The 27,623-nt window shown below is 47.5% G+C and overlaps 1 protein-coding gene across 2 annotated transcripts; it reads left to right on the top strand.

Annotated features, from left to right (window-relative positions):
- Positions 1-4,990: 4,990 nt before the first annotated feature.
- On the top strand, positions 4,991-26,244 carry Eif3l (eukaryotic translation initiation factor 3 subunit L). Of its 2 annotated transcripts, XM_005066975.4 has the most exons (13): positions 4,991-5,130; positions 5,610-5,658; positions 7,056-7,266; positions 8,740-8,819; positions 9,738-9,799; positions 11,893-11,962; positions 12,496-12,569; positions 14,803-14,974; positions 17,447-17,601; positions 19,262-19,432; positions 22,100-22,597; positions 25,169-25,249; positions 26,047-26,244. In XM_005066975.4, the coding sequence occupies exons 1-13, from the start codon at positions 5,098-5,100 to the stop codon at positions 26,083-26,085; spliced, it is 1,695 nt and encodes a 564-aa protein (XP_005067032.1). In that variant the 5' UTR covers positions 4,991-5,097; the 3' UTR covers positions 26,086-26,244. The 2 variants fall into 2 exon arrangements, with proteins under 2 accessions (XP_005067032.1, XP_040610102.1); XM_040754168.1 differs by lacking the exons at positions 4,991-5,130; positions 5,610-5,658; positions 8,740-8,819 and having other exon boundaries at positions 7,188-7,266.
- Positions 26,245-27,623: the final 1,379 nt, after the last annotated feature.

Raw genomic sequence — 27,623 nt, 5'->3', positions numbered from 1 at the left:
GGCCAGCCTGGTCTACAAGAGCAAGTTCCAGGACAGCCTCCAAAACAATACAGAGAAACCCTGTCTCGAAAAACCAAAAAAAAAAAAAGAAAGTGAAGATTATTAGCATATAGGTGGTACTTAAGCCTACTGAACCCGATAAGCTACTAGGTAGTTAATGTAGACCGGAAGATAAAAAAGGGACTTAGGGTTTGGAAAGTTAAGGAGGAAATCACACAAAAGGACATGAGAACAGGTGGCCAGCGAGGAAGGGCTTTCATGATTGGGCTTAGTTCTGCAGTTCTCTAAAGTGCATGCTCTTGGGGCTGGAGAGATGGCTCAGTGCTAGAGTGTTTCCCCCTCTTGCAGAGGACCTCAGTTCGGTTCCTAGCATCCTGGGTAGCTCGCTACTGCCTGTAACTCCAGCTCACCCTCTAACACCCTCTTCTGGCTTCCATAAATTCCTGTGTGAACATGCATATAAGCACACACACACATTCATAAATTAAAATAAAATAATTTCTCTTATTTTTAAAATGTACTTATCTTTATCTCATGTACATTGGAGTTTTACCTGCAAGTGTACCTGTGTGCCTTGTGGGTGCTGGGAATTGAACCCAGGTCCTCTGGAAGAACACCAATGCGTTCAACCACTGGGACATCTCTCCAGCCCCAGGAACTTGTGAAGCTAAGGCAACCAAGAGCTGGAGCCAGCTTGGGTTACACAGTGAGACCTTATCTCAAGTAATAAGACAAAACAAAACATAACTCAAAAGCTAAGAGTGGTGTTCCATACCTGTAATCCTAGCACTGGAGAAGCTAAGGCAGTAGGATTATCGTAAATTTGAGGCCAGACTGGACTAGATAGTAAGTGCCAGGTCAGCCAGAGTACAGAGTAAGAATCTGCCCTGGATTAAAACAAAAGCAACACAACGTTCTCAAAACTCAGGAAGCAAATATACATGTTGATGTTCAGAAACACACACTATTTATTTATTTATTTATATTTTGAGACTGGGTGTCTCTGTGTAACAGTCTTAACTATTCTAGAACTTGCTTTGTATACCAGACTGACCTGGAACTTGGAGATCCACCTGCCTCCGCCTCCTGAGTGCTGCGATTGAAGGTGTGTGACATCACCACCCCACAGCACTAACCTTGTGATTCTCCTGCTTCAGGTCCTGAAGTGCTGGGACTATAGACGTGTGTTACCTTGTTTGGCACAAAATCACATATATATCTTCCAATTTCACAACTTTTTTTTTCTTTCTTTTTTCCCCTCGAGACAGGGTTTCTCTGTGGCTTTGGAGGCTGTCCTGGAACAACTCTTGTAGACCAGGCCAGGCTCAAACTCACAGAGATCCGCCTGCCTCTGCCCCCCGAGTGCTGGGATTGAAGGCATGTGTACCACCGCCCGGCACAACTCATTTTTATTTATTTTTTAAATTGATTTGTCTTTATTCTGTGTGCATTGATGTTTTGTCATGGATGCCCAGTTCCCTGGAACTGGAATGATAGACAGTTGTGAGATGCTATGTGGGTGCTGGGAATTGAACCTGGGTTCTCTGGAGGAACAGTCAATGCTCTTAACCACTGAGCCATCTCTGCAGCCCATAACTTTTTTTTTTTTTTTTTTTGGTTTTTTGAGACAGGGTTTCTCTGTATTGTTTTGGAGGCTGTCCTGGAACTCACTCTGTAGACCAGGCTGGCCTCGAACTCACAGAGATCTGCCTGCTTCTGCCTCCCGAGTGCTGGGATTAAAGGCATGCGCCACTAACGCCCAGCTTTTTTTTTTTTTTGGAACTCTTTTTTAAAATATGTCATTACACAGTTTGAGAAACATTGTCACATTTTGACAAAGTGTATGAAATCCCTGTCATAGATGCACTGTGAGATATCATGTAAATTCAATTCCTTAGTGCCCTGCTTAACCTTCAAATCTTTTCTCATTATGGATACTCATTGATACCCACAGGTACTAGCCATTCCTGCATGCAGAATGCCAGCAATAACTTAAATCCACACTGAAGTCTATTGAATATATATGCTTCCAGGTGGGTTTCTTCAGCAGGATTCCAGACACAAGGGGAACTGTAACAAGAGGGAAACCCAAGTGGAAAGAGCTTCCTTGGACAATTGCAGTAAAAGCACTGCCGTGCCAATTTTATAAAAATCATATACCTATCTGAGTACCTTACTGGGTAACCTCACTGCAGTCAAAAGAGGTCCTGGGGAGTCTAGGGGCTTCAGAGTCATTAGTCTCAGGACCATATTCACCTCTGGTCCTACTACAGAGGAGGAGGCAAAGGAAAACGGCAACAGCGACCTCCCCTGAGGAGCCATTTCTCACCCTTGGTATTACTATGACTAGTTGAGAAGCTCACGGCCCTGCACTCAGGTGTATCTAACATTTTTCTGAGTGCCTCTATTTTCTTTCTTTTTTTTTTTTTTTTTTTTTTTGGTTTTTTGAGACAGGATTTCTCTGTGGCTTTGGAAACTGTCCTGGAACTAGCTTTGTAGACCAGGCTGGCCTCGAACTCACAGAGATCCGCCTGCCTCTGCCTCCCGAGTGCTGGGATTAAAGGCGTGCGCCACCAACGCCCGGCGTCTCTATTTTCTAATGCTAAAGCCTGTGTTAAAATATCTTGAGGTGCCGGGCGGTGGTGGCTCACGCCTTTAATCCCAGCACTCGGGAGGCAGAGGCAGGCGGATCTCTGCGAGTTTGAGACCAGCCTGGTCTACAAGAGCTAGTTCCAGGACAGTCTCCAAAGCTGCAGAGAAACCCTGTCTCGAAAAACCAAAAAAAAAAAAAAAAAAAAAAAATCTTGAGGTGGGCCAGGCAGTGGTGGCACACGCCTTTAATCCCAGCACTCGGGAGGCAGAGGCAGGTGGATCTCTGTGAGTTCGAGGCCAGCCTGGTCTCCAGAGTGAGTTCCAGGACAGCCTCCAAAACAATACAGAGAAACCCTGTCTCGGAAAACCAAAAAAAAAAAAAAAAAAAAAAAAAAAACTTGAGGTGGGGGGAGAGTGGGGGGCTGGGTGTGATTGTACTGGCTTTTGATCCCAGCACTTGGGAGGCAGAGACAAGATCTTTTGTGAGTTTGAGGCCAGCTTGGTCTACACATTGAGTTTCAGGACACCCAGAACTATGTAATAGAGAAACCCTGTTTCAAAAATAAACAAATAAGAACTGTTGGGGATGGAGTAAGGAATGTTTACTACTCTTTCAGAGGGCCCAATTTTCACTCCTATATTCCACAGAGGTCACAATCAGCTGTAACTCCAGAGGATTGAGCCCTCTGTGCATTACACACACACGAATAAATAATAATTTTTAAAGTAAAATCCTTATTAAACTCTCTTTGTCTAAAGCAAAAAGAATCAGACCTGAAGCCTTAAGGAGTCAGGGAGGAGTATAGCAATTCTAACTTCTTTGAGTAGAAGGCACTACTATACAACACCTGTCCAGCAATGGAGAGCCTCACAGTCATCCTGAGGAAATCGTACTATAGTCAAGTGGAGGTAAACATCAGTGCCAAAGCCCAGAGTGCACCTGGCTATCATAAGCAAAGAGTGTTGTTACCAGGAGACATGGATGCTGGTGCCCAGAAGAGTGGCCAATCAGCCCGGGGATAGACTGGAAGGCAGATTTCTTCTCGCTGTGATTACCTGTTAACTACGCAACCCAAGGAACTCCACACACCAGGTATGAGTTTCTGCCGAGTTGCTTTAAAACTCCACCCCTACTTCCAGGACCTTGGGGGCTTTTACTACCCTCTCCAGCCGGAGTCTAAGGTGAGCAATCCAGACATTCTACAGTTGACCCCATCTTTGCCTGCTAGGATCCTGAATTCCAAAAGCTGGGAACACCTTCTCCGGGGCCTGTAATTTCAAGGAACGAAGTCTCAACTTGTAACCCCGCCCCCAGACACACACACACACACACACACACACACACACACACACACACACACACCTTTTCCCTTGACATTTATTTAGTCTGTCCTCGAGTGTACTTGGAGGTCAGAGGACAACTTTCAGAGTTAGTTCTCTTGTCCTATCATGTGGGTCCCTTGGGATCAAATCAGGTTAGGCTGGGACGACAAGGTCCTTTACCCGCTGTGCTGTCTCGCCTGTTTCGGGGTTAATTTTTTTTCTTTTCTTTAAAGACATGGTCACCATGGCGAATGGGGACATATTGGGAACTCATTGTCTTTTTTTTTTAATTGTTTTTCGAGACAGGGTTTCTCTGTATCGTTTTGGAGGCTGTCCTGTAGACTAGGCTGGCCTCGAACTCACAGAGGTCTGCCTGCCTCTGCCTCCCGAGTGCTGAGATTAAAGGTGTGCGCCACCACAGCCCGGCTTCATTACCTTTTAAAAAAGATTTTACTTACGTATTATGTATAGTGTTCTGGTTGCACGCTAGAAGAGGGCACCAGATCTCAGTACAGATGGTCGTGAGCCACCATGTGGATGCTGGGAATTGAACTCAGGACCTCTGGAAGAACAGCCAGTGCTCTTAACCTCTGAACCATCTCTCCAGCCCCCAGCTTAATTTTTTAAAATACATTTCTCGCTGTAGATAACCACTTTCACCTAAATCTAAGGTCAGGCCCGCTACACCATTATCTCCCCAACCGAAGTCAGCAGTCAGTCATCTTCTGTGTGCCGTTCCCTTCCGACTCCCCTTGTGTCCTCATTTCTTTTTTTTTTTTTTTTTCTTTTAGGATCTCGCTTTATAACCATATTGCCTTGGAAATAACTAAACTCAGGGTACCCGCGAACTCTCTGCGAACCTCTGGCCCCCGCCATCCATGCGCTCGCCGACGAGGGCCAAGAGGCCCTCTAGGTTTCCCCTTTACACAGAACCCCCGCCGGCCCTGTTTCTGGGCGCACACCAGCACCCCAGAACCACACCCTTGGGAAACTCTCCCTTGGAGGAGGAGGGAACTCCGCTGGGCTTCCAGCTCCGTCCTTCCAATCGAAGCTGCGTCAGCTCCCTGGCCGCCCCGGAAGGGCTTCGGGTAAGACTTGGGCTGGGCGGGACTTCCGGTCCTGCCAGACAAGCGCGGAGTACTTCTTCCGCTCTCTTCCGCCGGGTTCTGGAGCGCCGTAGCCATGTCCTATCCCGCTGATGACTACGAGTCTGAGGTAAGGAGCGAGGTGTGCGCGTGGCGGGCTCCGCGTCGGGGACCCGGCTCGGTGGGATCTGTCCCCTAGTTGAGGCGGCGTCCACATCCGGCCGGAACATGCCTGCCGCGACCATCCGGGCCCTCATGGCTGCGGGACCCCTCGCCCACCCCTCTTCTGCCCGCCCGCCCGCCTGCTCGGCGTACGTCCCCGCATGTCGTCGCAGCCCGAGAGGCGGAAGGGTGTTTGGAGCTGAGCCCTTGGTGCTGGCTGCGTCTGCTGATGGCGCGCTCGTGCTGCGCTTCCCTTATCGTCCTCCCCCGTGACCGTGGGTCGTATTTGCTCGCTGTCTCGAACGCGTGTGACTCCCTCCGAGGTGGGGACTTGGGGACTCAATTATCTACGCGGTGTCATTAGCCTCCTGCTTGGTGCGTATGCCCGAGGACGAGCATTTTGGAATCCCACCTGGCGTGCGTTCCTGACTGTCTCTTTCCTTGCAGGCTGCGTATGATCCTTATGCCTACCCGGGGGACTATGATATGCACACAGGTGAGGTTTGAATTTGCCCTGCTGGCCCAGCGACTCCGGGGGTTGGCACCTTTTTTAATGTCTCAGCGCTGACTCCCGACAGGGACCTGGTAAAAACTGCCCCTTGATGGCCCAAGTGTGGAGTCTGCCATTAGGTCTGAGCGGTAGGTGGTGCAAGAGCCTAATAAATCAAACCTTTTTTGTGGTCTTCCACCGGGTGTCAGAAGGGGAGGGTATCTGGCTTGGCTAGGTTTTCCTTACTTGTGGGTAATCCTGTTTGTCATGCTGGGGATGGAACCTGGAGCCCCAAGCTTCTAGGCAAGCTTGGAACCACACCCACCACCCTCCTTGTTTAAACCATCAGGTGAAGGTGAAAAACCTTTGTGGGTTTGTTTTGGACTGGAGATTGACCTCGGGGGTTCGGGGCACACTGGGCACACACACTACCATTTGACCCACACTCCAGCCCCGAGGAAGAAAATCTTGGTGTGAAAAATGTACTCGATTCAAACCAAATCAAGGAAAATATCCTGGGTAGCCTTTTGAAGTTTACTGAAGAGCTATAGTGACTTTGATATTACCTAAGTACCAAATGGCATGCGTTGCCCAGGGTATATTATATTAAATGTTTTATTTAGACTGAGTAGTTTTACAAAATATATATGTTGACAGGCAGTGGTGGCCCACACCTTTAATTCCCCAACTCAGATGCAGAGGCAGGCAGATCTCAGTGAGTTTGAGGCCAGCCTGGTCTACAGAGTGTTTTCCATGACAGGCTCCAAAAGCTACAAAGAAACCCTGTCACACACACACACAAATGTATATATATGTGTGTGCGAGCGAGTTAATGTTTAAGAGTGAAAAACCAAGGAAGGGGGCTGAGTGGCTTGCCATGAGTTATCCAGTTAGAAAGTGAGTTTCTGTTCTATTTTTGGTTTTTTGATTTTTTTGAGACAGAAATCTCACCGTGTAGCTCTGGCTATCCTGGAACTTAACTATATATAGACCAGGCTGGCCTCAGAGATCCACCTGCCTCTAAGGACTGGGACTAAAGGTGTGCACCACAGTGTTCAGCTAAGAAATAACTTTGATGGCAATTGTTCAGAAGAAACAAGAATAGGGGGATGAGTTTGAGGGTGACTTGGGGAAAGTGTATATCTCTAAATGTTACAGGGAAGTTATGCTGGTTTATTTAGCGCTGAGTTTAGTTTATGTGATGAGGTACATGTTTCTGTGTCTGCCTCCTCTGTCCGTCCCATACAGTTTCATATTGAATTTAAGCCCTTACTCATGCTGGGCAGGCATTCTGTGATTAAGATTGAACTATATTCCCAGCCCTCTAGGGTGGTCCTGCCCTTCTGGTCCATCATAATTATGAACTTGCAAACGCTGACGTTTTTACTGTATCCATCTTCTAGGAGACCCAAAGCAGGACCTTGCCTATGAACGGCAGTACGAGCAGCAGACCTATCAGGTGATTCCTGAAGTGATCAAAAACTTCATCCAGTACTTCCACAAAACTGTCTCAGATTTGATTGACCAGAAAGTATATGAGCTTCAGGCCAGTCGTGTCTCTAGTGATGTCATCGACCAGAAGGTGTATGAGATCCAGGACATTTATGAGAACAGGTATGGGCCATAACATTGTGTTTCTGAGTGGGATTGCCTGGTGATACAACTCCTACAAGATGAGCAATGTTGTGCGTGCGTGTGTGCATGTGTGTAGAGGGCTTATGGTTTTTGTTTTTTGAGATTGTGACTCCCTTGGGCTCAAGCAGCGGTTCTCAACCTTCCTAATGCTGACGTCCTTCAATACAGAACTCATGTTGTGGTGACCCCAACCATTAAATAATTAACATTGGTACTTTGTAACTTTAATTTTGCTACTGTTACATATTGTAATGTAAGTTTTTTGGAGATAGAGGTTTGCAAAAAGGGTTGAGATCCACAGGTTTAGAAATACTGGGCTAGAGGCATGTTAATTAGCTGAACTTTGTATCCCAGAAACAAAAAGGTTCAAATCTAAAATGATGTCGGTACTGTTAGTATTCAGTCATTTGTACTGTCCTACCTTTAGAGTTCTGACAGGATTTGCTCTCAGCTACAGCCACCAAGAACACCACCAGTGCCTATTCACTATGTTCCCATCCTTCCCTTTCCCTCTCTCTGTTCCTTTTTCTTTCTCTCCCTCTCTCCCTCTCTCCCTCCCTCTCTCCCTCTCCCTCTCTCCCTCTCTCCCTCTCTCCCTCTCTCCCTCCCTCCCTCCCTCCCTCCCTCCCTCCCTCCCTCCCTCCCTCCCTCTCTCTCTCTCTCTCTCTCTCTCTCTCTCTCTCTCTCTCTCTCTCTCTCGTCTGTTCTTTCTCTCTCTCTGCCTCTCCTCCCTCTGCTCCTGTCCTCGGAGGCAAGTCTCCCCCCTCCCCTGTCCCCCCTTTTAAGATCCTTTTTCCCTAATAAAAAAACCCCTCTGCCTGAACTCTGTAGCTTGGCATCTTTCTCTCGCACATTTTTTAAAGAACTACAGCAATTACTACTGATGATAGTAGCTATTAACATATATTGTCAGTATAGGTCAAGCAGTGTTGGAGTACTTTTGCTTCTTTGCCTGTATTGGTAATCCCATGGTGTAAATTGTACGGAAACATTGAAATGAATCATATCTAGCACTGTGCATATGCTGTGTTCTGAACTTGCAGACTGATCCCAGAGCCTAATTTTTAAACTGTACAGTCTCCCTGTGCGTGCCAGCACAGGCCAAGCTCCAGAGTAGTGGTGAGGGGATGCCCTGATAATGATGAATGCCAGATATAAGACGGGCAATTAGGGACGAGACAGGAAATACTTCAAGCAAATTCTGGGAGGATGGGGTGTGTGCCAGTGATCAGACACCTATTAGATCAGTGAACAGGAATTGAACTCTATTCCCACGTTGCTAAAGGTCCGTAGAGGAGAGCTGGGTTGAGGAAAGTCTTAGACTTGGGAGGGGCTCAGGCTCTGTTTCTGTGATATTTCTCACGTCTCTGAGTCCTATACATAAAATTTGAGGCTTGGGTCCTGAGTCTTTCTTGGTTTTTTAGTTGTGAATTGTTTTTGCTTGACTTTCAGCTGGACCAAACTCACTGAAAGATTCTTCAAGAATACACCATGGCCTGAGGCAGAAGCCATTGCACCCCAAGTTGGCAATGGTAGGTATAAATGCTGTGTCTCACGAGTGCTGGATAGCAGATACCATAATAGCAGATATTATCAGAAAGGCCAGGGAGCTTGTGTGTGTGTGTGTCTTTCTTCTTTTTCTGTTTTTGTTTGTTTGTTCCAACCATGGTTTCTCTGTGTAGCCCTGGCTGTCCTGGAACTCACTCTGGCCTCAGATTCAGAGATCTGCCTGTGTGTGCCACCATGGTCAGCCTGTGTGTTTCACTTAGCATTTCATTTCCCCAGAACTTTAACATGTAGGCTCTTAGTAAAATTACATGGTGAGAGGAAGCTGTACAATTTGAGCTCTCCCAGATGAGGAGTTTTCTTTTCGCTCTCTTTGGGGGTGGGATGGGGATCCATTTAAAGCCACTGATAACATGCCTCAGAGGAAGAGAATGGACAGGTTAGGACGTTTAAAGCAGCAGATCTCAGCCTATGGGTAGAGAGTCCTTTTTTTTTTTAAAGATTTATTTATTTATTATGCATACAGTATTCTGCCTGCATGTATGCCTGCAGGCCAGAAGAGGACACCAGATCTCATTATAGATGGCCGTGAGCCACCATGTGGTTGCTGGGAATTGAACTCAGGACCTTTGGAAGAGCAGTCAGTGCTCTTAACCTCTGAGCCATCTCTCCAGCCCGGATAGAGATTCCTTAAGGGAAGCTAAACAACCATCAGAAAACAGATATTTATGTTGCTGTTATAACAGCAAAATTACAGTTATGGAATAGCGAAATAATTTTATGGTGTGGGGGTCACCAGCATGAGGGTTGCAGTGTCAGGAAGGTTGAAAACCATTGGTTTAAAAGTTTATAGATCACCTCTGTCCCTCCACTGGAAGGCTGGGCTGCAGGAGACGCCAGTTGGTTTGTACTTTAACGAAATACCCTTTCCTTATGTCTTTTAGATGCTGTATTCTTAATTTTGTACAAAGAATTGTACTACAGGCATATATACGCCAAAGTCAGTGTGAGTATTTTACATTAATATTGGTGTTACTAATACTTTTGTAAACTGTTTGTGTCAGTTTCATCTACAAACAGTCTCTAGTTGTATTTGTTCCATGTGCTTGGTCTGGTTTTTGTTTGTTTTCTTTTTTTTTAAAGATTTATTCTGTGTGTGTGTGTGTGTCTGTCTATCTATCTATCATGTATACAGTGTCCTGGAACTCACTCTGTAGACCAGGCTGGCCTCAAATTCATAGAGATCCACTTGCCTCTGCCTCCTGAGTGCTGGGATTAAAGCCCTCCCCCCATTTTAACTTTTTTTTTTTTTTTTTTTGAAGAAAAAGGCAAAAGAATAGTTTGACCCGTAAAGCTGGTGTCTGTTGTAGACGCTTGTCCGCCCTTAATATCTCGATAATCCCAGTCCTCCTTCATGGGGACTTAGAGTCCATCATGCTTAGGAAATCCACGGTTAGATCCATGGCCCTGCTGCATCTGGCTGACTGGTTTGCCAGTTTCATTCCTTGGGACCGTTCCCTCCCTCCCTGGATTCCTAGCTACGCTCGGCTCTTCAAAGCACCAGACATTCACACACTGTCTTGTTTGCTCACTTGGGTCTCTGCTTTCCCACTAGGATGTTAGCGCTGCTGGGCTTTGGGCTCTGTTTTGCTCACTGCTATCATTCAGTTCCTGGAATGATGTCAGACTTGTCACCAACGACATAGGCATGTATCAGTGAAGGAAGCTGCAGCAGAGTCTCTCTGACTTGACTCTCAGTGACTCCTCCTCAGTCCTTGGCCGCTTGCCCTGCCTGCAGCTCCCGTCCTGGCTGCAGGAGCCACCAGCAGCGGCCGTTCGAGGAGTTCTGGGGCTGTCTTACTGCATCCAGTGGGATCTCTGCTACTTTACCTGAGAGAAAGCAAGGGTTCCTTCCTGCCATTAATGCTAAAGTTCAGCCTTGTGAGCTAGGCTGAAGATAGCCATGGTGTGTGTGGCTACATAGGGAAGACAGGATCTAACTGGACTTCATTGCTTCTGTCTGGTCTGCAGACTAGACACTTAGCAGTTCATTGCCACCTGGAGTCTTGGTAGGTTCTAGACTGTCACTGGGTGTGACCAGTTTTAAACCCCTGGAGAGAGATTTTTCTTTGAATGATTAGGTTTTTTTGTTGTTGTTGTTTTGTTTTTTGAGGTGGAGTTTAACTATGTAGCTGTGGTTGGAACTCAGTATGCGGACCAGGCTGGCCCAGCCCTGGATGAGCATGTTTTTGGTATAAAATACCTTATACGCACACACGCACGCACGCACGCACACCCCACCTCACTTCTCCCTGGATGAGCTTGTTTTTGGTATAAAATACCACACACACACACCACTTCTTTTTTTTTTTTCTTTGTAGCCCAGGCTGGCCTTGAATTCATTATCTTGCCTCATCCTCCCATCTGGGGAATTGTGGTCACCAGCACATTGCACTCCACGATCTTGTCTAACTCTGACTAGCCCTGATTAAATACCTTGTGAGAGCCACACAGTTGGATAGTGGATAGTGCTGGGGCTAACAGTTCAAGCCAGCTTTCTCTACTCCATCACAAATACATTGTCGGCTGTGTTTCCCAGTCCAAGAGAGTCTGAACCAGGGTCAGCAACCTTTGTGAAGGACTAGGCAGCCAATGTTGTAAAGTTGGGGGATACGGTAACTTAAAGCTGCCCATCTGTGCCTTTTTAGGAGCCATAAAGGATACCAGTGGGTGAGCATGGCTGAATGTTCCACCTTTGTGGACAGATGGTCCATGGGCAGTGGTTCTACCGCCCCCTGGACTCTGTTTGGCACTGGAGATCCTTGGGAGCCCAGTGTTGTGTTGTCTCTAACTCCTTGACCTTTTCACCTTTGATAGGGTGGTAGTTCTAAAAGCGCGCCTTCCCTTTCTCTGCCTCTAGAGCTCACGCCTGTCGTGAGTGCTGGCCCTGATCTCTGACCATAGAACTTGGCCCTGCCCTGATGTTCATTCACTGTAGTGCTCCTCCCAAGATGGACCTCATTTCTCAGCCATCATGGTAGAGCATGGGCAGAGCCCTTAAACCTCACCTTGTGTCCTGACACCCTGTTCTCTTTACAGGGAGGCCCCTCCTTAGAGCAGAGGTTCGAATCCTACTACAACTACTGCAATCTCTTCAACTACATCCTCAGTAAGTCTCACCTTTGCTCAGACGGTAGCATTAGGGCACCCAGCTCGTCGTCGTCGTCGTTGTTGTTCAAGACAGAGTGTCTCGCCGGGTGTTGGTGGCTCACACCTTTAATCCCAGCACTCGGGAGGCAGAGGCAGGCGATCTCTGTGAGTTCGAGGCCAGCCTGGTCTACAGAGTGAGTTCCAGGACAGCCTCCAAAACAATACAGAGAAACCCTGTCTCGAAAAACCAAAAAAAGAAAAAAAAAAAAAAGACAGTGTCTCTGTATGACCTTGACTGTCCTAGAACTCGCTCTGTAGACCAGGCTGGCCTTGAACCTGCCTCTGCCTCCTGAGTGCTGGCATTAAAGGTGTGTGCCAACACTGCCTGGCTTGCCCACTTCCTTTTTTGTCAGATTTCAATGTTGGGGAGAAGGGAGGTGCTGTGGTTTATAGTGGTGTGATGAGGGGGATTCGGGATTATGAAGGGTGTTCTAGCCCTGCTCCAACAGGCAACCTCCTTCCTGCTACCTGAGTTTCCTGTGGTCTCTACAGATGCTGACGGACCTGCTCCCCTAGAGCTCCCCAACCAGTGGCTCTGGGACATCATCGACGAGTTCATCTACCAGGTGTGTGTGCAGCTCAGCCTTAACTTGAAATAAGTCATTCCCAGAGAGCAGCCATTGCTATCGTTCATTTGTGTGGCGCAATCTCCAGAGAGGCCCTGTGGCACTGGGCTCTGGATTAGAACGGTTTTCTGAAGAAAGCAGTGAAGCCTGAGAATTCCAGGTGCAAATTTGGAAGTCTTCAGCTTGAACTCCAACACCTAGTGCTTTTCTGATGTCAGGAACTGGTCGGGCAGCCACATGCTTCAGGCTTTAGAGTCAGTTCCAGACTGGGGGCTGCCTCATGTCTCAGAAACTGACATTGTTTAAGTTTTCATTAGTCTTCCCATCAAATGGAAATGTTTGGGTTCTCTTTGTAGACCAGGCTGACCTCTGTCTCCCAAGTGTTGGGATTAAAGGGTGTGCCACCCTGCCTGACTAGAAATAGGTCTGTATCTTAATCATGGTGTTTACCTGATATGTGCAAGGTCAGAATGCTTGTCAGGAAGGAAACGGCTCTTGCCTCGGGCTTCTCTTGAGATTGCACTGAGAATGTGGCCAGGTGTGAAGTGTGCTCACTACTGTGTAGCCCGGGGGTAGAGGTTCAGTGTCACTGCTGACTGGCCCTGGCAGTTGGATGTGTGATTTAACCATACAGTGGCTTCCTCATCTTTAGCACAGGAGTTGCTGGGAAGATTCCTGGGGCCCTGCATATACAGTGCTTAGTCTCAAAACAGCTACCGAGTGATGCTTATGTGGTCAGTATCGTCCCGAACCTTTTCCAGCTTTTATGTAGTCATCTCACAAGCAGGATACATCGCTGGGCGTGATTGGGAAGAAAGGGCAAGAGGATTGTATCAAGTTCAAGGCCATGTTGTCTCTCAAAAACGTTTCAAATTTAGAAAATTTTGGGGAAATCTGTGTCTGTGTCCTCATTTGCTTTGACATGGTGTCTCATGTAACCTAGGCTCTCTTGAAACTTCTGCCTCTTCTCCATGTTGCGGCATGACAGACCAGGTTAGAAATCAGTGTCCCATCTGCCAGGTGTTGGTGGCGCACCCCTTTAATCCCAGCACTCCAGAGGCAGAGGCAGGAGGATCTCTGTGAATTCGAGGTCAGCCTGGTCTGCAGAGTTAAGTTCCAGGAGAGCCAGGGCTGTTATAAAGAGAATCCCTGTCTTGAAAAAAGAAAGAAAGAAAGAAAGAAAGAAAAAGAAATCAGTATCCCCCTACCCACTCCCAGGACAGGATTTCTCTGTGTAACCCTGGCTGTTCTGTAACTCACTCTGTAGACCAGGGGTCAGCCTGTCTCTGCCTCCCAAATTTTGGGACTATAGGCTGTGCCCCCACTGCCTGGCCTGAAATCATTAGTTAATTAAAGTTTTGAATGCCACAGGCCAGGGAGCCTTTGTGAATACAAAGTGTCAGTGAATTCTGGCAGGTGAAAACACCTTCCGGCTCTGTGAGAGAGAGGCTTCTTGCTCTAAGGGGGGCACCAGTGCCTTTCATGGTACAAATCTCAGGCCAAACATTTTGCTTGGCCTCCCTGGTTTCTTGGGTGTGTCAGCCTCTTGGCATAATTTGAGATTGTTGACTGTCCTATTGGTTTGGGAATGGAGAGAATCCTCTGGTTGATCTTCATCCATCTTAAGATAAGCATAATTCCTTAGTTTAGCTGGTGTTCTTTTGTTAAGGGGCTTACTAATCCACAGAGACTGAACAAGAGGATCAGGAGAGCCTGTGATTCTTCCTGGCCAAAGCAATAGACAATGGGAATTGCTCTTCCTCAACCCAGGTTTTACTACCTAGCTCTGACCAGGCTGACCTTGAATTTAGACTTCTGCCTTCCTCAAGTGCTGCTGGGATTAAAGGCAGTGCCACCTCCCCTGGCCTTTTGGATGGAGTTTTATTTAGTCTTTTCAAACCTCAGATAACATAGAAGTGCCTGGTTCCTGTAGCCTAGACATCGCTTACTCTAGAGGGAAGGGCACCACATTGGCACATAGGTGTTTATATGAACTTGGATGTTGTGCTTTATAGTGCCATTTGCTGTGGCTTAAAAACACCCATCTGGTCCTCATCCTGGCACTTAGGCAAAAGCAGGACCAATGAGAGTTTGAGGCAGCCTGAGCTATATAGCTATGTCATTCCACCCCTAAAAAGTTACTTAATTAATAAAAGGGTATATGGCTTCATTCTCCGCATGGCTGCCACTGGGATTTATGCCCTTTCCACGTCTTTCCCTTCTTCCTCACCAGTTCCAATCATTTAGTCAGTACCGCTGTAAAACTGCCAAGAAGTCAGAGGAGGAGATCGACTTCCTTAGATCGAACCCTAAAATCTGGAATGTTCACAGCGTCCTCAATGTGCTTCATTCTCTGGTGGACAAATCCAACATCAACCGGCAGCTGGAGGTCTACACAAGCGGGGGTGAGTGCATCGGGATGGGCACTTTAACTGCTCCTGCGTGTCTCGCGGCCTAGGCTGGGTTAGTGCCTCTCCACTTCTTGTGGGAACTCCTTAGGGTTAAAGAATGCTGTGTATGTATGTGTGCTGTGATATGCGTGTGGACACACCTGTAGAAGTTGGTTCTCAGCCATCGCATGGATTCCAGGAATCAAAGTCAGGTTGTATATATACAGCCAGCGCCCTTCCTGACTGAGACATCTTACTGCTCTTTACATTTAAAATACTGAGAACTCTAACATTTTAATTAATAAGTATGTATGTGTGTGTGTGTACATGTCACCACTGCAGTTGGTGGTGTGAGCCCTGGAGAGGAATAGAGCCTAAAAATGAGGTGGACTAGAGTCTCATGAAATAGCCAAGTTTATTTAGAGCATCAGACGTTTATAGTCTGGAGGTTAAGCAAGGTGATATGAGCAAAATTTACACAACTTCAAACTATACGAACGCAAGGACAGGCTGTGCTCAGGAACTTTGTTTTGGTTTAAAGGCAGGGTTTCTCTGTGTGACCCTGGCTGTCTTGGAATTCAGAGATCATCTGCCTCTGCCTCCTAAGTTCTAGGGTTCACTACCACCACCATGGCAGGAAATTATCTTTAGAATAATGAAGGTAAGATATTAGGTATCTGAAGTAAACCTGTTTACAGCACCCAGGAAGCGCACAAAAGCACATTCCAAAGAGCAAACCCAAGCTCAGAAGGAACAGCGGGCTCACGGCTTCTCACAGGCTCTCAGATTCTCACACAGCTCCACACTCTGTCTCGTTTTATTTTCAGTTAAAGCAGCGTTTTTTCAGGGCTCATTAGAATCTGACTTCTTAGGAGACCTGGAGTCTCACCTCTGTTTTTGTGTCAGGCCTGTAACAGGTTTTGGTTGATGTATCTGAGGGTATTCTAGTTTCACACTGCTCAGCTGGAAAGAGTGGTTTCTGGTTTGTGTGTTTGGGTCAGCCTAGAACTCTGTGTAGATCGGGTAGGAAGGTGTTTTGGTTTGGTTTGGGTTTGGTTTTGGTTTTTTGAGACAGGGTTTCTCTGTGTAACATTACTGGATGTCTTGGAACTCTCACTGTAGACCAGGTTGACCTGGAAATCACAGAGATCCGCCTGCCTCTGCCTCCTGAGTGCTGGGTTAAATGTGTGTACCACCAATGCCCAACCCGAAGGAAGAGTTAACAGCCTTTCAGGTAGTGCCGGTGCTCTGCTCCCTGCTCTGCACTGGAGAGTGTGTGCTTCTTTGGGGTTGGACAGTGGCTCTTTGATCAGGTAGTGTTGGCCAGGTGCTATGTTGGTGTGAGGTTTCACTTAGTTACCTCAAACTTACTGGTCTGCCCTGCAATTTCAGTGGGTCCTTGGTAAACATGAGTGACATTCTCCTGTGTGGACACAGGCTGACCTTGAACTCACAGACATCCATCTGCCTCTGATGAGCTTGGGTATAACTCAGTGGAAAGCTATGTGCTCAGCATATACATAGTCCTAGACTCAGTTCCTAGCAACAAAAACAAAAACAAAAATCTTATTCCTCATATCATTAGGTGAATGTTTGGAACCCATTGTGCTTATAGTGACAAACAGATCAAAAGCTCAGTATTTTTCTTTGTGAGACAGGGTTTCTCTGTGTAGCCCTGGCTTGCCTTGAACTCAGAGACCTGCCTGCCTCTGCTGAGACTAAATGTGGGCACCGCTAAATCAGGCAAAGCTCACTTTTTTTTTTAATTATTCAACAGCAAATAGTTTTCACTAATTTTTTTCAAAGTAAATTTTATTTATTTCTGTGTATAGGTGTGTATGTGCCACAATGCACACATGCAGGGAACAGAGAACAATTTGTTGGAATTGATTCTCTCTTTCCACACTTGGGTTCTGGGAGTTCTGGCTCAGATTGTCAGGCTGGGTGGCCAGCACCATTACCTGCTGAGCTATTGTTGGCCCTTTTAGCCTTCACTGCAGTCGGAGAGATTACTGTATATTTGGAGATGTGTCCTTCCGGCTGAGTCTGGTTCTTGTATGTAATTGTGTCAAGCAGAGTCTGAGGCAAGGGACTGGTTCTTTAGGTCAGCTGTGGCAAGGTGCAGGCACCCACCATGTGTCATCCGGACATGCTGCCTGATGCAGAGGCGGCATTGCTTCTGTGTCGTCCTTAGAAAGAGGCCATAGCTTCTGCGGGTAAATAGCTTTGGCCTTGCGTTCCAAAAGGAAGGACCTTGTGAGTAACTGTTCTCACTGAGGCCCTGCTCACATTCTCACATTATATTAGGATGAAAACAGAAACCAACAAATGAGCTGCCACTCAAAGCAGCTATCTGTCACCACAAGGGGAGAACACAGCCAGTCCATGTGAGGGGAGCAGGTGGCACTCTTCCTGAGTAACAGTCAGAGGCCAGGCTGCTCCTTTTACCTTCCTCTGTGGAAGCACTCAGAGCATCTTCCCTCACAGGCGACCCTGAAAGTGTGGCTGGGGAATATGGACGGCACTCCCTCTACAAGATGCTGGGCTACTTCAGCCTGGTGGGGCTTCTGCGCCTGCACTCCCTGTTGGGGGATTACTACCAGGCTATCAAGGTGCTGGAGAACATTGAGCTGAACAAGAAGGTGAGTACTCCTGTCCCTCTGCTCTGACTCCCCGAAACTGATCCTCAAGGGTAAGTAACAGAAAACAGGGCCCTTGCTTTGTCCCCAAGCCAGTTGAAAGTGAGCCTAAAGCTGTCTGTGCTTGGCCTTGGTGGCTGATGTCACTGAAGTGACTTGTCTCAGAGTCTTGTCCTGTCTTCAAAACAGAAGGCTAATGAGCTCTTTATTAGTGTAGAGTTAAAAGGCAGTGCCTGCCTATAACCCAGCTCTGCAAGTTCAAGGCCATCTTGGTCTACATAGTAAATTCCAGGCCCCCCATCTCTAAAAACAAGAACAAATTCCTGAAAGACTTGGTTTTGTTTATGTTTGTTTCTGGGAAACGGTCTCACTGTATAGCTTTAACTGTCTTGGGGGAACTTGCTTAGACCAGCTGGGTTCAAACGCACAGAAACGCACTTAACCTCTTCCACCAAGTGCTGGGATTGCAAGTGTGTGTGCACCCAGCTGAAAGTCTTAGGTTTGTGTCGTGTGTTTATTTTATTTACTTTTTGGTTTTTCTTTTTTTCTTTTCTTTTTTTTTTTTTTTTTTTTTTTTTTGGTTTTTCGAGACAGGGTTTCTCTGTGGCTTTGGAGGCTGTCCTGGAACTCCCTTGGTAGTCCAGGCTGGTCTCAAATTTACAGAGATCCGCCTGCCTCTGCGTCCCAAGTGCTGGGATTAAAGGCGTGTGCCACCAACGCCCGGCAACTTTTTGGTTTTTCAAGACATGGTTTCTCTGTCCTGGCTGTCCTGGAACTCAGAGATCCAGCTTCTTCTGCCTCCCAAGTGCTGGGATGCTACGGAATTCCCGCCCTGTTCCTTAGCCACCTCAGAGCCCCCAAATAAGCACACAAGACTTATATTAATAATGAAACTGTTTGCCCTTGGCTTGGGCTTCCTTCTTTTTTTTTTTTTTTTTTTTTTTTTTTTTTTTGGGTTTTTCGAGACAGGGCTTCTCTGTGGCTTTGGAGGCTGACCTGGAACTAGCTCTTGTAGACCAGGCTGGTCTCAAACTCACAGATTCGCCTGCCTCTGCCTCCCGAGTGCTGGGATTAAAGGCGTGCGCCACCAACGCCCGGCTTGTTTTTTTTTTTTTTAAGATTTATTTATGCCGAACTCTGTGAGAAACCCTGTCTCGAAAAACCCAAAAAAAAAAAAAAGATTTATTTATTATATATACAGTGTTCCACCAGAAGAGGGCACCAGATTGAGTTGTAGTTGGTTGTAAGCCACCTTGTGGTTGCTGGAAATTGAACTCAGGACCTCTAGAAGAGCAGTCGGTGCTCTTAACCTCTGAGCCATCTCTCCAGCCCTGTTTGCTTGTTTTTCAAGACAGGGTTTCTCTGTGTAGCTTTGGAGCCTGTCCTAGCACTCACTCTGTAGACCAGGCTGGCCTTGAACCCACAGAGAGCTGCCTGTCTGCCTCCCGAGTGCTGGGATTAAAGGCATATGCGCCACCTTTAATCCTCCTTGTCTCCTAGTCCCACTCATCCTGCCTCATTGGCCACCACGCTTTATTCATCAACCAATAGAGAAACATGTACAGAGGACATGCTCATCACTGGGATTAAAGATGTGTGCCACCACTGCCTGGCTTTTTGGTTTGGGATGACTCATGGCTACTGCTTCCATCTTCCTTTGCAGAGCATGTATTCCCGTGTGCCTGAGTGCCAGGTCACAACATACTATTATGTTGGCTTTGCGTATTTGATGATGCGTCGCTACCAGGATGCTATCCGGGTCTTTGCCAACATCCTCCTGTATATCCAGAGGACCAAGAGTATGTTCCAGAGGACCACATACAAGTATGAAATGGTAAGAGAACTCTGCAGCCGCTGTCTACCAGTCAGCCGGTTCCTCGGCACTTGTGCAAACAGTTCCGGATAAGCACTATCCGAAACTGCTACTCTTGAAGATACTCATTTCTATACAGCTTAAATTGTGTGTATTTGTGGGATATGTCACAGCTGGGTGGTGCACACCTTTAATCCTTGCTCTTGGAAGGCAGAGACAGTGTAACCCTTGAATTTGAGGTTGCTCTGGACTACATGGTGAGTTCCAGAACAGCCCTGGCTATGTAAAGAGACCCTGTCTCACAAAAACAAAATCATCAGAATATTTCTCATCCCTAACCATTTATCATTTCTTTGTGTTGAAAACCTTCAAACTATTCTTCTAGTTCTTTGTTTTGCTTTTGGTTTTGTTTGTTTTTGAGACAGCATTTCACTGTGTAGCCCTGGCTGTCCTGGAACTTGCTCTGTAGACCAAGACTTTCCTTGAACTCAGAGATTCCCCCTGCCTCTGCCACCACAGCCTTGCATGGCTCTTGTTTTTTTGTTTTTTTGTTTGTTTGTTTTAGGTTTATTTGTTATGTATACAGTGTTATGTCTGCGTGTATTCCTGCAGACCACAAGAGGTCACCAGATCTCATTACAGATGGTTGTGAGCCACCATGTGGTTGCTGGGAATTGAACTCATAACCTCTATAAGAGCAACCAGTGCTCTTAACCTCTGAGCTATCTCTCCAGCCCCTTTCCTAGTTCTTTGTAGATATAAATTGATATAAAACAGCACTCCTGCTCCGCTATATAAAACTCACCATTTTTTCTTTTTCCATCTATTACATGCCTATCCTCTGAACTCCTTCTGTCTACCCACTCACTTCCAGGGGAATTATAGTGACTGTTGTTCCAGAACTTTGTTGATAGCTGCAGCCAGCCACTGTCTCCCGTTCACAGGGGTCTTCCTGCCTCAGCATGTTGGGTTGTTTTTGTTTTGTTTTTATTTTTTTACAAGACAGGGTTTCTCTGTAGCTCTGTAGACCAGGCTGGCCTTGAACTCAGAGATTCACCTGTCTTTGCCTTCCAAGCACTAGGGTTAAAGGTATGTGCCACCACCACCCAGCTGCATATTGGGTTGTTAAAACAGTATAATATTTTCCTTAATTACTTGAGAGTTTATATCTTTATATCATATTCACTCCCTACTCTTCCCAGGACCCCCAACTCTCTCAGCGTTGTGTCTTCTTTGTGCTTATTTAATAACCCAGGGTGTAATGACATTGAAAACTGACCTCCCGCCTCCCCAGAAGCCATAGCTGTTAAAGGCTCCTTAGCCAGTGCTGGTGGCTCTTATCCCTCTCTTCCTCCCCTCCCTGCTTCCTGCTGGAATGACAAGCTTGTTCTTGTGCAGGAAACCACAGTTGCTGTCAGTTTGTGAGTGCAGGGATCCTGCCATGCCCGGAAGACACTATCATGCTCCAGAGTCCTTCTCAGCCTCTGACTCTTAAGTCTTTCTGGTCCCTCTTTCTCCATGGTCCCTGAGCCTTGGGTGCAGCGGATGTAATGCAGGTGGCCCTTTGTGACTAGCCAGCCCACAAACGTCTCCCTGGGTTTGACCACTTGGGAGTTCCTGTGTTGACTGCTGTCCGTTACACAGTTTAGGGTAGCAGGCATACATTTCCTCTTGTGTAGCAGGCCTTAAATCTAGTCAGTTGGTTACCCCTGTAATATTTGTGCCATTGTTGCTCCCAGGGGTATATTTTTCCATACTGGTCATGATTTTAGCTTATAGGGCTCACAGCTTCTCTGTGTATTGGGGCTTAAACTTAGGGTCTAGTGCTTGTTAGGTAATCAGTGTACCATTGAGCCGTATTCCCAGCCTCCCCCCCCCCCCAAGCTTATTTTAAAGAAGGTCTCGCCAAGTTCCCCAGACTATCCTTGCAGGCCTTGAGTCTGTGCTCCCTGCCTCAGCCACTGGAGTCTGCGCACTGGGGTCCGCTCTTCCCTGCTTGTCTCTAAAATGAATTTCCTTAACTGCTGCATGTGAGCATGTGTGTTTTATTCTTCAGCTGGATTTCCCCTTATGCCATCGCACATGCAGACAACTGACCACTGAAGTGCATTGCAGCAGGGCTTTAGTGCCTGTTAGCATGACATTTACCTCAGATTACTAACCCTGGTAATAAGAGCAAGTTAGAGAGCTAGGGGCTTAGTTTGATGGTGGAGCCCTTGTCTAGCATGATCAAAGCCTTGGATTCAATCCTTAGCACTAAAAACAAACATTGTCTGAAGCAGTTAGTGGATGAGGATGGGCTGAAGGCATGTGGACTGGGGAGGTCTCCTAGGCAGCATGAATGACCTGAGCACAGAGGGTGGGGCTTGAGAGTCCTGGCACACAGCTCTGTAGAATAGCTTAGGCGGTGGGGTTACAGGGAATGTAAAGATTAGCTTTGCTAGTCCACCATTACCACATAGAGGGTTTTGTTTTCTGTTGGCATCAGAGGTTTCTGCTAACTTAGTCTTAGCAAGTTTCCAAGAACTGACTTTCCAGTAATGTGAAGCTAACTGGAGAGGCCCTGTGGAGACTTCTAGAGACTACTGAGGAGAACTTAGCACTGGGTGGGGCTCGGGAGAGCTTGGGGGTTGGTGTTGCGGGTAGGCGGGCCCACAGTGGGGTTCAGGAGTGTGTGTTTGCCCCCAGATTAACAAGCAGAACGAGCAGATGCATGCCCTGCTGGCCATCGCTCTCACCATGTACCCCATGCGGATTGATGAGAGCATCCACCTGCAACTGCGGGAGAAATACGGGGACAAGATGCTGCGCATGCAAAAGGGCGACCCCCAGGTCTACGAGGAGCTGTTCAGCTACGCCTGTCCCAAGTTCCTGTCTCCCGTGGTGCCCAACTATGACAATGTCCATCCCAACTACCACAAGGAGCCTTTTCTGCAGCAGCTGAAAGTGTTTTCTGATGAAGTGCAGCAGCAGGCCCAGCTCTCCACCATCCGCAGCTTCCTCAAGCTCTACACCACCATGCCCGTGGCCAAGCTCGCAGGCTTCCTAGACCTCACAGAGCAGGAGTTCCGCATCCAGCTGCTTGTCTTCAAGCACAAGATGAAGAACCTGGTGTGGACCAGTGGCATTTCTGCTCTAGATGGCGAATTCCAGTCAGCCTCAGAGGTGGACTTCTATATTGATAAGGTATGGCGTCGGCTGGGCCAGCAACCCTGGTCACCCTGCTTATCTTTCAAAGGGGTAAATGATAGATCTGTAGTAAAGTCAGATGTATAGTAGGTTGCAGACATGAGCTGGTATGGAATGCTTTGCTGAGAAAGTGAGATTTAAGCTGGGATTAGAGCTTAGCGTTGACTGAGAAAATTGTTCTCCACGACTATGCATGTTCAGTTCCTTCACCCCGGCCCTGAGACAGTCACTTCCCATCGCCCGCTACAGTGATGGCTCCGTGCCTCCTCTGCTCTCCTGTGGGCAGGCTTCCGGGTGATTGGAGAGGTTATTGTATAAAGAACAGGAAGGCTCTTTTGAGAAATGGGATCTTTAATTTATGATCCTCCTGCCTCAGTTTCCCATGTTGGAAGTGTACACATACACCATTGTCTGGTTTACATAAGGCTTTTGTAGGTTAGCTGTCAACAATCTGTAACACATTTGTGTGTGTCTGGGTGTGTGTTGAGTTCCTACTGAAATACTAACAGTGGCTTCCTTGGGATAAGAGGTAAGCAGAAGAAAGTGTTTTCTGTACTGTGATACTTTAGTGTTCTATTTAATGAGAACACAGAAATGGCCTCGTGTTGTTTGGTTTGGTGCTGGGTATTGAGCAGTGCTGTGTATATTAGGCAAGCACTCTCCACTTTGCTGTATTCCCAGCCCAGTCTTACCTTCCATTTTGTGAAATTGCCTGGGCAGGCCTTGAACTTGGATCCTCCTGCCTCAGCTTTCTAAGTAGTTGGGGTTACAGGTCTGTGCCACCATGCCCATTGTTTTAGCTTTCCACTGCCGTGACAAAACACTATCATATCACCAAGACATTTTATGAAAACATTTCATTTGTGCCTCGTGGCTGCCAAAGATTAGCCATCGTAGCAGGGACCGAGGTGCTGGGGTGAAGCAGAGAGCGATAGAGCCAACTGGGCACGGTGTGAGCTTTTGAAACCTCGAAGCCCACTCCCGGTGACACCCCTTCTACAGCAAATCACGGCTACTCCTCCCAACAGGTCCACCAGCTGGAGACCCAGCACTCAGGTCTGTGAGCCTGAGGGGCCATTCTCACTCAAACCCCGCACCAGCCTTGCTTTAATTTCCATTGATACTTTTGTCAGAAGCACAGAGCAGTGAACATGTTACATAGCAAGTACTGCAGTTTCTCTGACCAGCTACTTCACGTGAAGTGCCCCTGGATGTATTTATTTGTACGTAGAGGAGGGTATATATGTGGAGATCAGAGGGCAACTGTAGGAATCGCTTCTCTCCTGCAGTGTGAGGTCCACGTATCGGATCTTCCATCAAGCATACACAGAAAGTGCTTATACCCACTGTACTAGCTCTTTCTGGCTCTCGTGAATGGTGCTTTCAAGCATGGTAGCACACTCCGAGAGGGAGAGGGGGACACACAGAGAGGCGGCTAGAGTATTGCTTTGTGAGTTGGCTCTCTTTCTGTCTTTACATGATGGCCAATAATTTGGCTTTAAGAATTTTCTTGGAGGTGAGCATGGTGGCACATGCCTTTAATCCCTGTGCTCAGGAGGCAAAGGCAAGTGGATTTCAGTGAGTTTGAGGACAGCTTGGGGTATAGTCCAGGACTGCCAGGACTATACAGAGAAAGACTGTCTCAAGAAACAAACAAAACCACTCGCTGCTCTTTTGGAGGACTGGAATTCCCCTCAGGCTGCTCTCACTGTCCAGGGGATAACGCCTCTAGCCTCCTTGGGCACCCGAACTCACGAGCACTTACTCGAGTACAAACAGACACACCTGCATGCCATTTAAAAGCTTAAAAAATAGGTAAGGTGGAGAGTAGTAAAAGAAGACATTCTTGTTAGCCTCTGGATGCGGTGTTAATCGTGTGTGATCTGTGTGCTGGTGTGCACGTGGAGGCAGAGGACAAGTTTTGGGAGTTGGTTCTCCGCTCCCGTCTTGGTGAGACAGGGTCTGTCTTGTTTTGCTCTGCTGGAGGCTTATGTCCCCACCTCCCATCCCAAGTAGGAATGCCGAGATTACAGGTGCTCACCTTCACTGAACCGTCTGTTGCCCACAAGTCACTTTGCCATGACTTGTATTCAGATGAAGCTAATGCTTTAATGGCTCTGCCAATTATGACTTTGGTTGGGGAGTGTTGAGGGCAGGGTAGTCTTCACTGTGTAGCTCAGGGGTGGTCCTGGTTCACCAGCCTCTCAAGTGTTAGGATTACATGTGTGTGCCTGTGTGTTTCTCAGTGACAGGTATTGATCTGCTTCCCCTAAACTTTGCTTTGGAAAATGTTTTAGGAAACTGAATAATGTTTGCTTAGGAGACTGAGAAGGATGCATCTAAAGTGATACTTCAAAATAAAAAATAAAGAGGACAGGGACATAGCTAAACAATAGAGCATCACTGTCATCATGTCCCCGTGGGGGCCCCCCCCACACGTACTAGGGACAGCACTGGGGTAACCCTTGGCGCCATTGTGCTTTCAGTGAAGTGGCTGCACACTAGGTGGCCCTCTTCTCCATCAGCGCCCACACCTCCCCACCCCACCACCTCTGCTTTCTCCCATAGGACATGATCCACATTGCAGACACCAAGGTTGCCAGGCGCTATGGGGATTTCTTTATCCGGCAGATCCACAAATTTGAAGAGGTAAGACGAGAATGGCTGATAAGCCTGAGGATGGAGATGAGGCTTTGAAATTTTTCTCGCTTCTTTTAAGAAATGTGTGATTGGCCCTTTAACGTTCTAAGCTCGCCTGACTGGCAGCTAGAGAGTGGATTGGGTTCAGGAGTTGCTGTGTCAGCCCTTTCTAGGGTATCTCTTTCCAAGATCTTGGTCTGCGGGTGGCCCTGCAAAGGGTGCTGCTCTCCTCACCCTTCCTGGTATTTCCTAATATGGGTGGATTTGCTGCTGAGTCCCTCCTTCCCCGGTTCCCAGTTGGGGCGTTCTCCAGCTCAGACAGGTCTGGCCAGTGTCTGCATGCTGGAGGACTGGAAGCTGTGTTTGACAGACCTAATGTTCCCGTAAGAAACATCTTGTATGTCGGGCCAAAGAGCACAAGGTTGTGGGGCTCCCTAGTCCATCTCTGAGGCACTTTTTCCTAGTGCCCGGAGTCCTCCGACAGAGGACATGCTCCTTCAGGATTGTGACAGTGTGGCACTGTTTTACTGTCTTGCTGTCTAAGCCTTACCTGTCAGACAGTGAGTCAGGGACTGTTCTATCAGAGAGGCTGAAGCTGGACTCGTCTAGCCACCCCGAGCCCTTGTCCTGTCTGAAGTGGGCAGGGCGGTGTAGGCGAGAGAAGGCTGTGACACCGAGGGTCTAAAGAATGCCTGGCTTTCAGTGGCCCTCGGGCGGGGAGCTGCTGGAGTCTGGCTTCCTGATGGTGCACAGTTGGGATAGGTCCCAAAGATCTGCATCTAAGTCAGCTTTTCTTTCCCTTGCAGCTTAATCGAACCCTGAAGAAGATGGGACAGAGGCCCTGAAGACACTCATGCAGGATGAAGAACTGTTTTGACATTGTAGATGGGAAGCATTCTTGTCACCAAGAAGCCTTACCTAAGTCAGCCATCAGCTGAGTTGAAACTTGTTCAAATCAAGGACGGGATGTTTTAGGGAGCGCTCAGTAAAGGGTCTTTGTTGGAGCTGGATTTGTGGTCTCATTTATTTATTTGTTTTGGTTTTTCGAAACAGGGTTTCTCTGAGGCTTTGGAGGCTGTCCTAAAACTCACTCTGTAGATCAGGCTGGCCTCAAATTCACAGAGATCCACCTGCCTCTGCCTCCGGAGTGCTGGGATTAAAGGCGTGGGCCGCCGCCGCCGCCGCCGCCACCACCACCACCACCGGCTTGTGCTCTCATTATTATGGGCAGATCTGTGACTCTGGCTGCAGTCCACTGTTTCCTGTGTACTCTGCCTTCCTGGTACATCAGACAGTGCTGAAACTGAGATCTTTAATCCCTGTGTCCGTGACGTGCTGTGTGCTTTATAGGAAGTTTGCATGTCCTGTGTCTGTTTTACGCCCCCATATGAATCCCATGAGGTTTAAATGAACTGCCATAATTTGCATAGCATGTTAGTGGCAGTGCTGGGCCCTGGGAAGAGACTGTGGGGCATCTCTTACTGCCAGGAGTTGTGCAGATGGGTCTCAGACATGTTTAACCCTTACAGCTCAGGCTTATGCAGCGTGAATAACTTGATCGAGGTCATACAGTTATAAACAAGCCAGTCTTTAAATTAATTATGACTGCCTCTGTCCCTGTTAGTACCTGTTGCCAGACAGAGCCGGGCCTGCTCTGTAGATCTGTGGCAGGGTTGTTTGAAACAAGGCTGTGTACCCCAGGATGCCCTCAGACATAATCCTCCTGTCTCAGTTTCTCTATTACTAGGATTATAGATGTGGGGCTTTTCAGGCTAGGGGGGGATGGGGGGTGAGGGGTGGGTGTTTGTATATGTCTGTGCACCATGTGTACAGTGCCTGTGGAAGCCAGAAAGGATGTTGGATCCTCTCTCCAGTCCTTGTTTAGCTTGTTGTTGTTTGTTTTTCAAGACTGGATTTCTCTGTATAGCAGTCCTGGCTGTCCTGGAACTTGCATTGTAGACCAGGCTGTCCTCAAACTCACTGAGATTCACCTGCCTCTGCCTCCTGAGTTCTGGGATTAAAAGTACACGCCGCCGCCACCCGGTCTTTTTTTTTGACTTTTTGAGACAGGGTAGCTCACGTTGGTCTCAGACTTGTTTTTTGTTGTTGTTGTTTTTTGAGACAGGGTTTCTCTGTGGCTTTGGAGCCTGTCCTGGAACTCACTCTGTAGACCAGGCTGGTCTCGAACTCACAGAGATCCGCCTGCCTCTGCCTCCCGAGTGCTGGGATTAAAGGTTTGCGTCACCAGTGCCCGGCTGGTCTTGGACTTGTAATCGTCCTCCTAGTTAACTTCTGGCGGTTGGCAGGTGCTAGAGCTGGGCAAAGTGGTTTTCTCTTTCCTTATGTTAGTGATGTGTCTGTCACCTTGGTACCTTTGCTTATA

The sequence above is a fragment of the Mesocricetus auratus genome, unplaced genomic scaffold, assembly GCF_017639785.1.
Source record: "Mesocricetus auratus isolate SY011 unplaced genomic scaffold, BCM_Maur_2.0 Super-Scaffold_100010, whole genome shotgun sequence".
Lineage (NCBI taxonomy): Eukaryota > Metazoa > Chordata > Mammalia > Rodentia > Cricetidae > Mesocricetus > Mesocricetus auratus.
The sequence above is the reverse complement of the archived record's forward strand: the minus strand, read 5'-3'. Positions and strand labels throughout refer to the sequence as shown.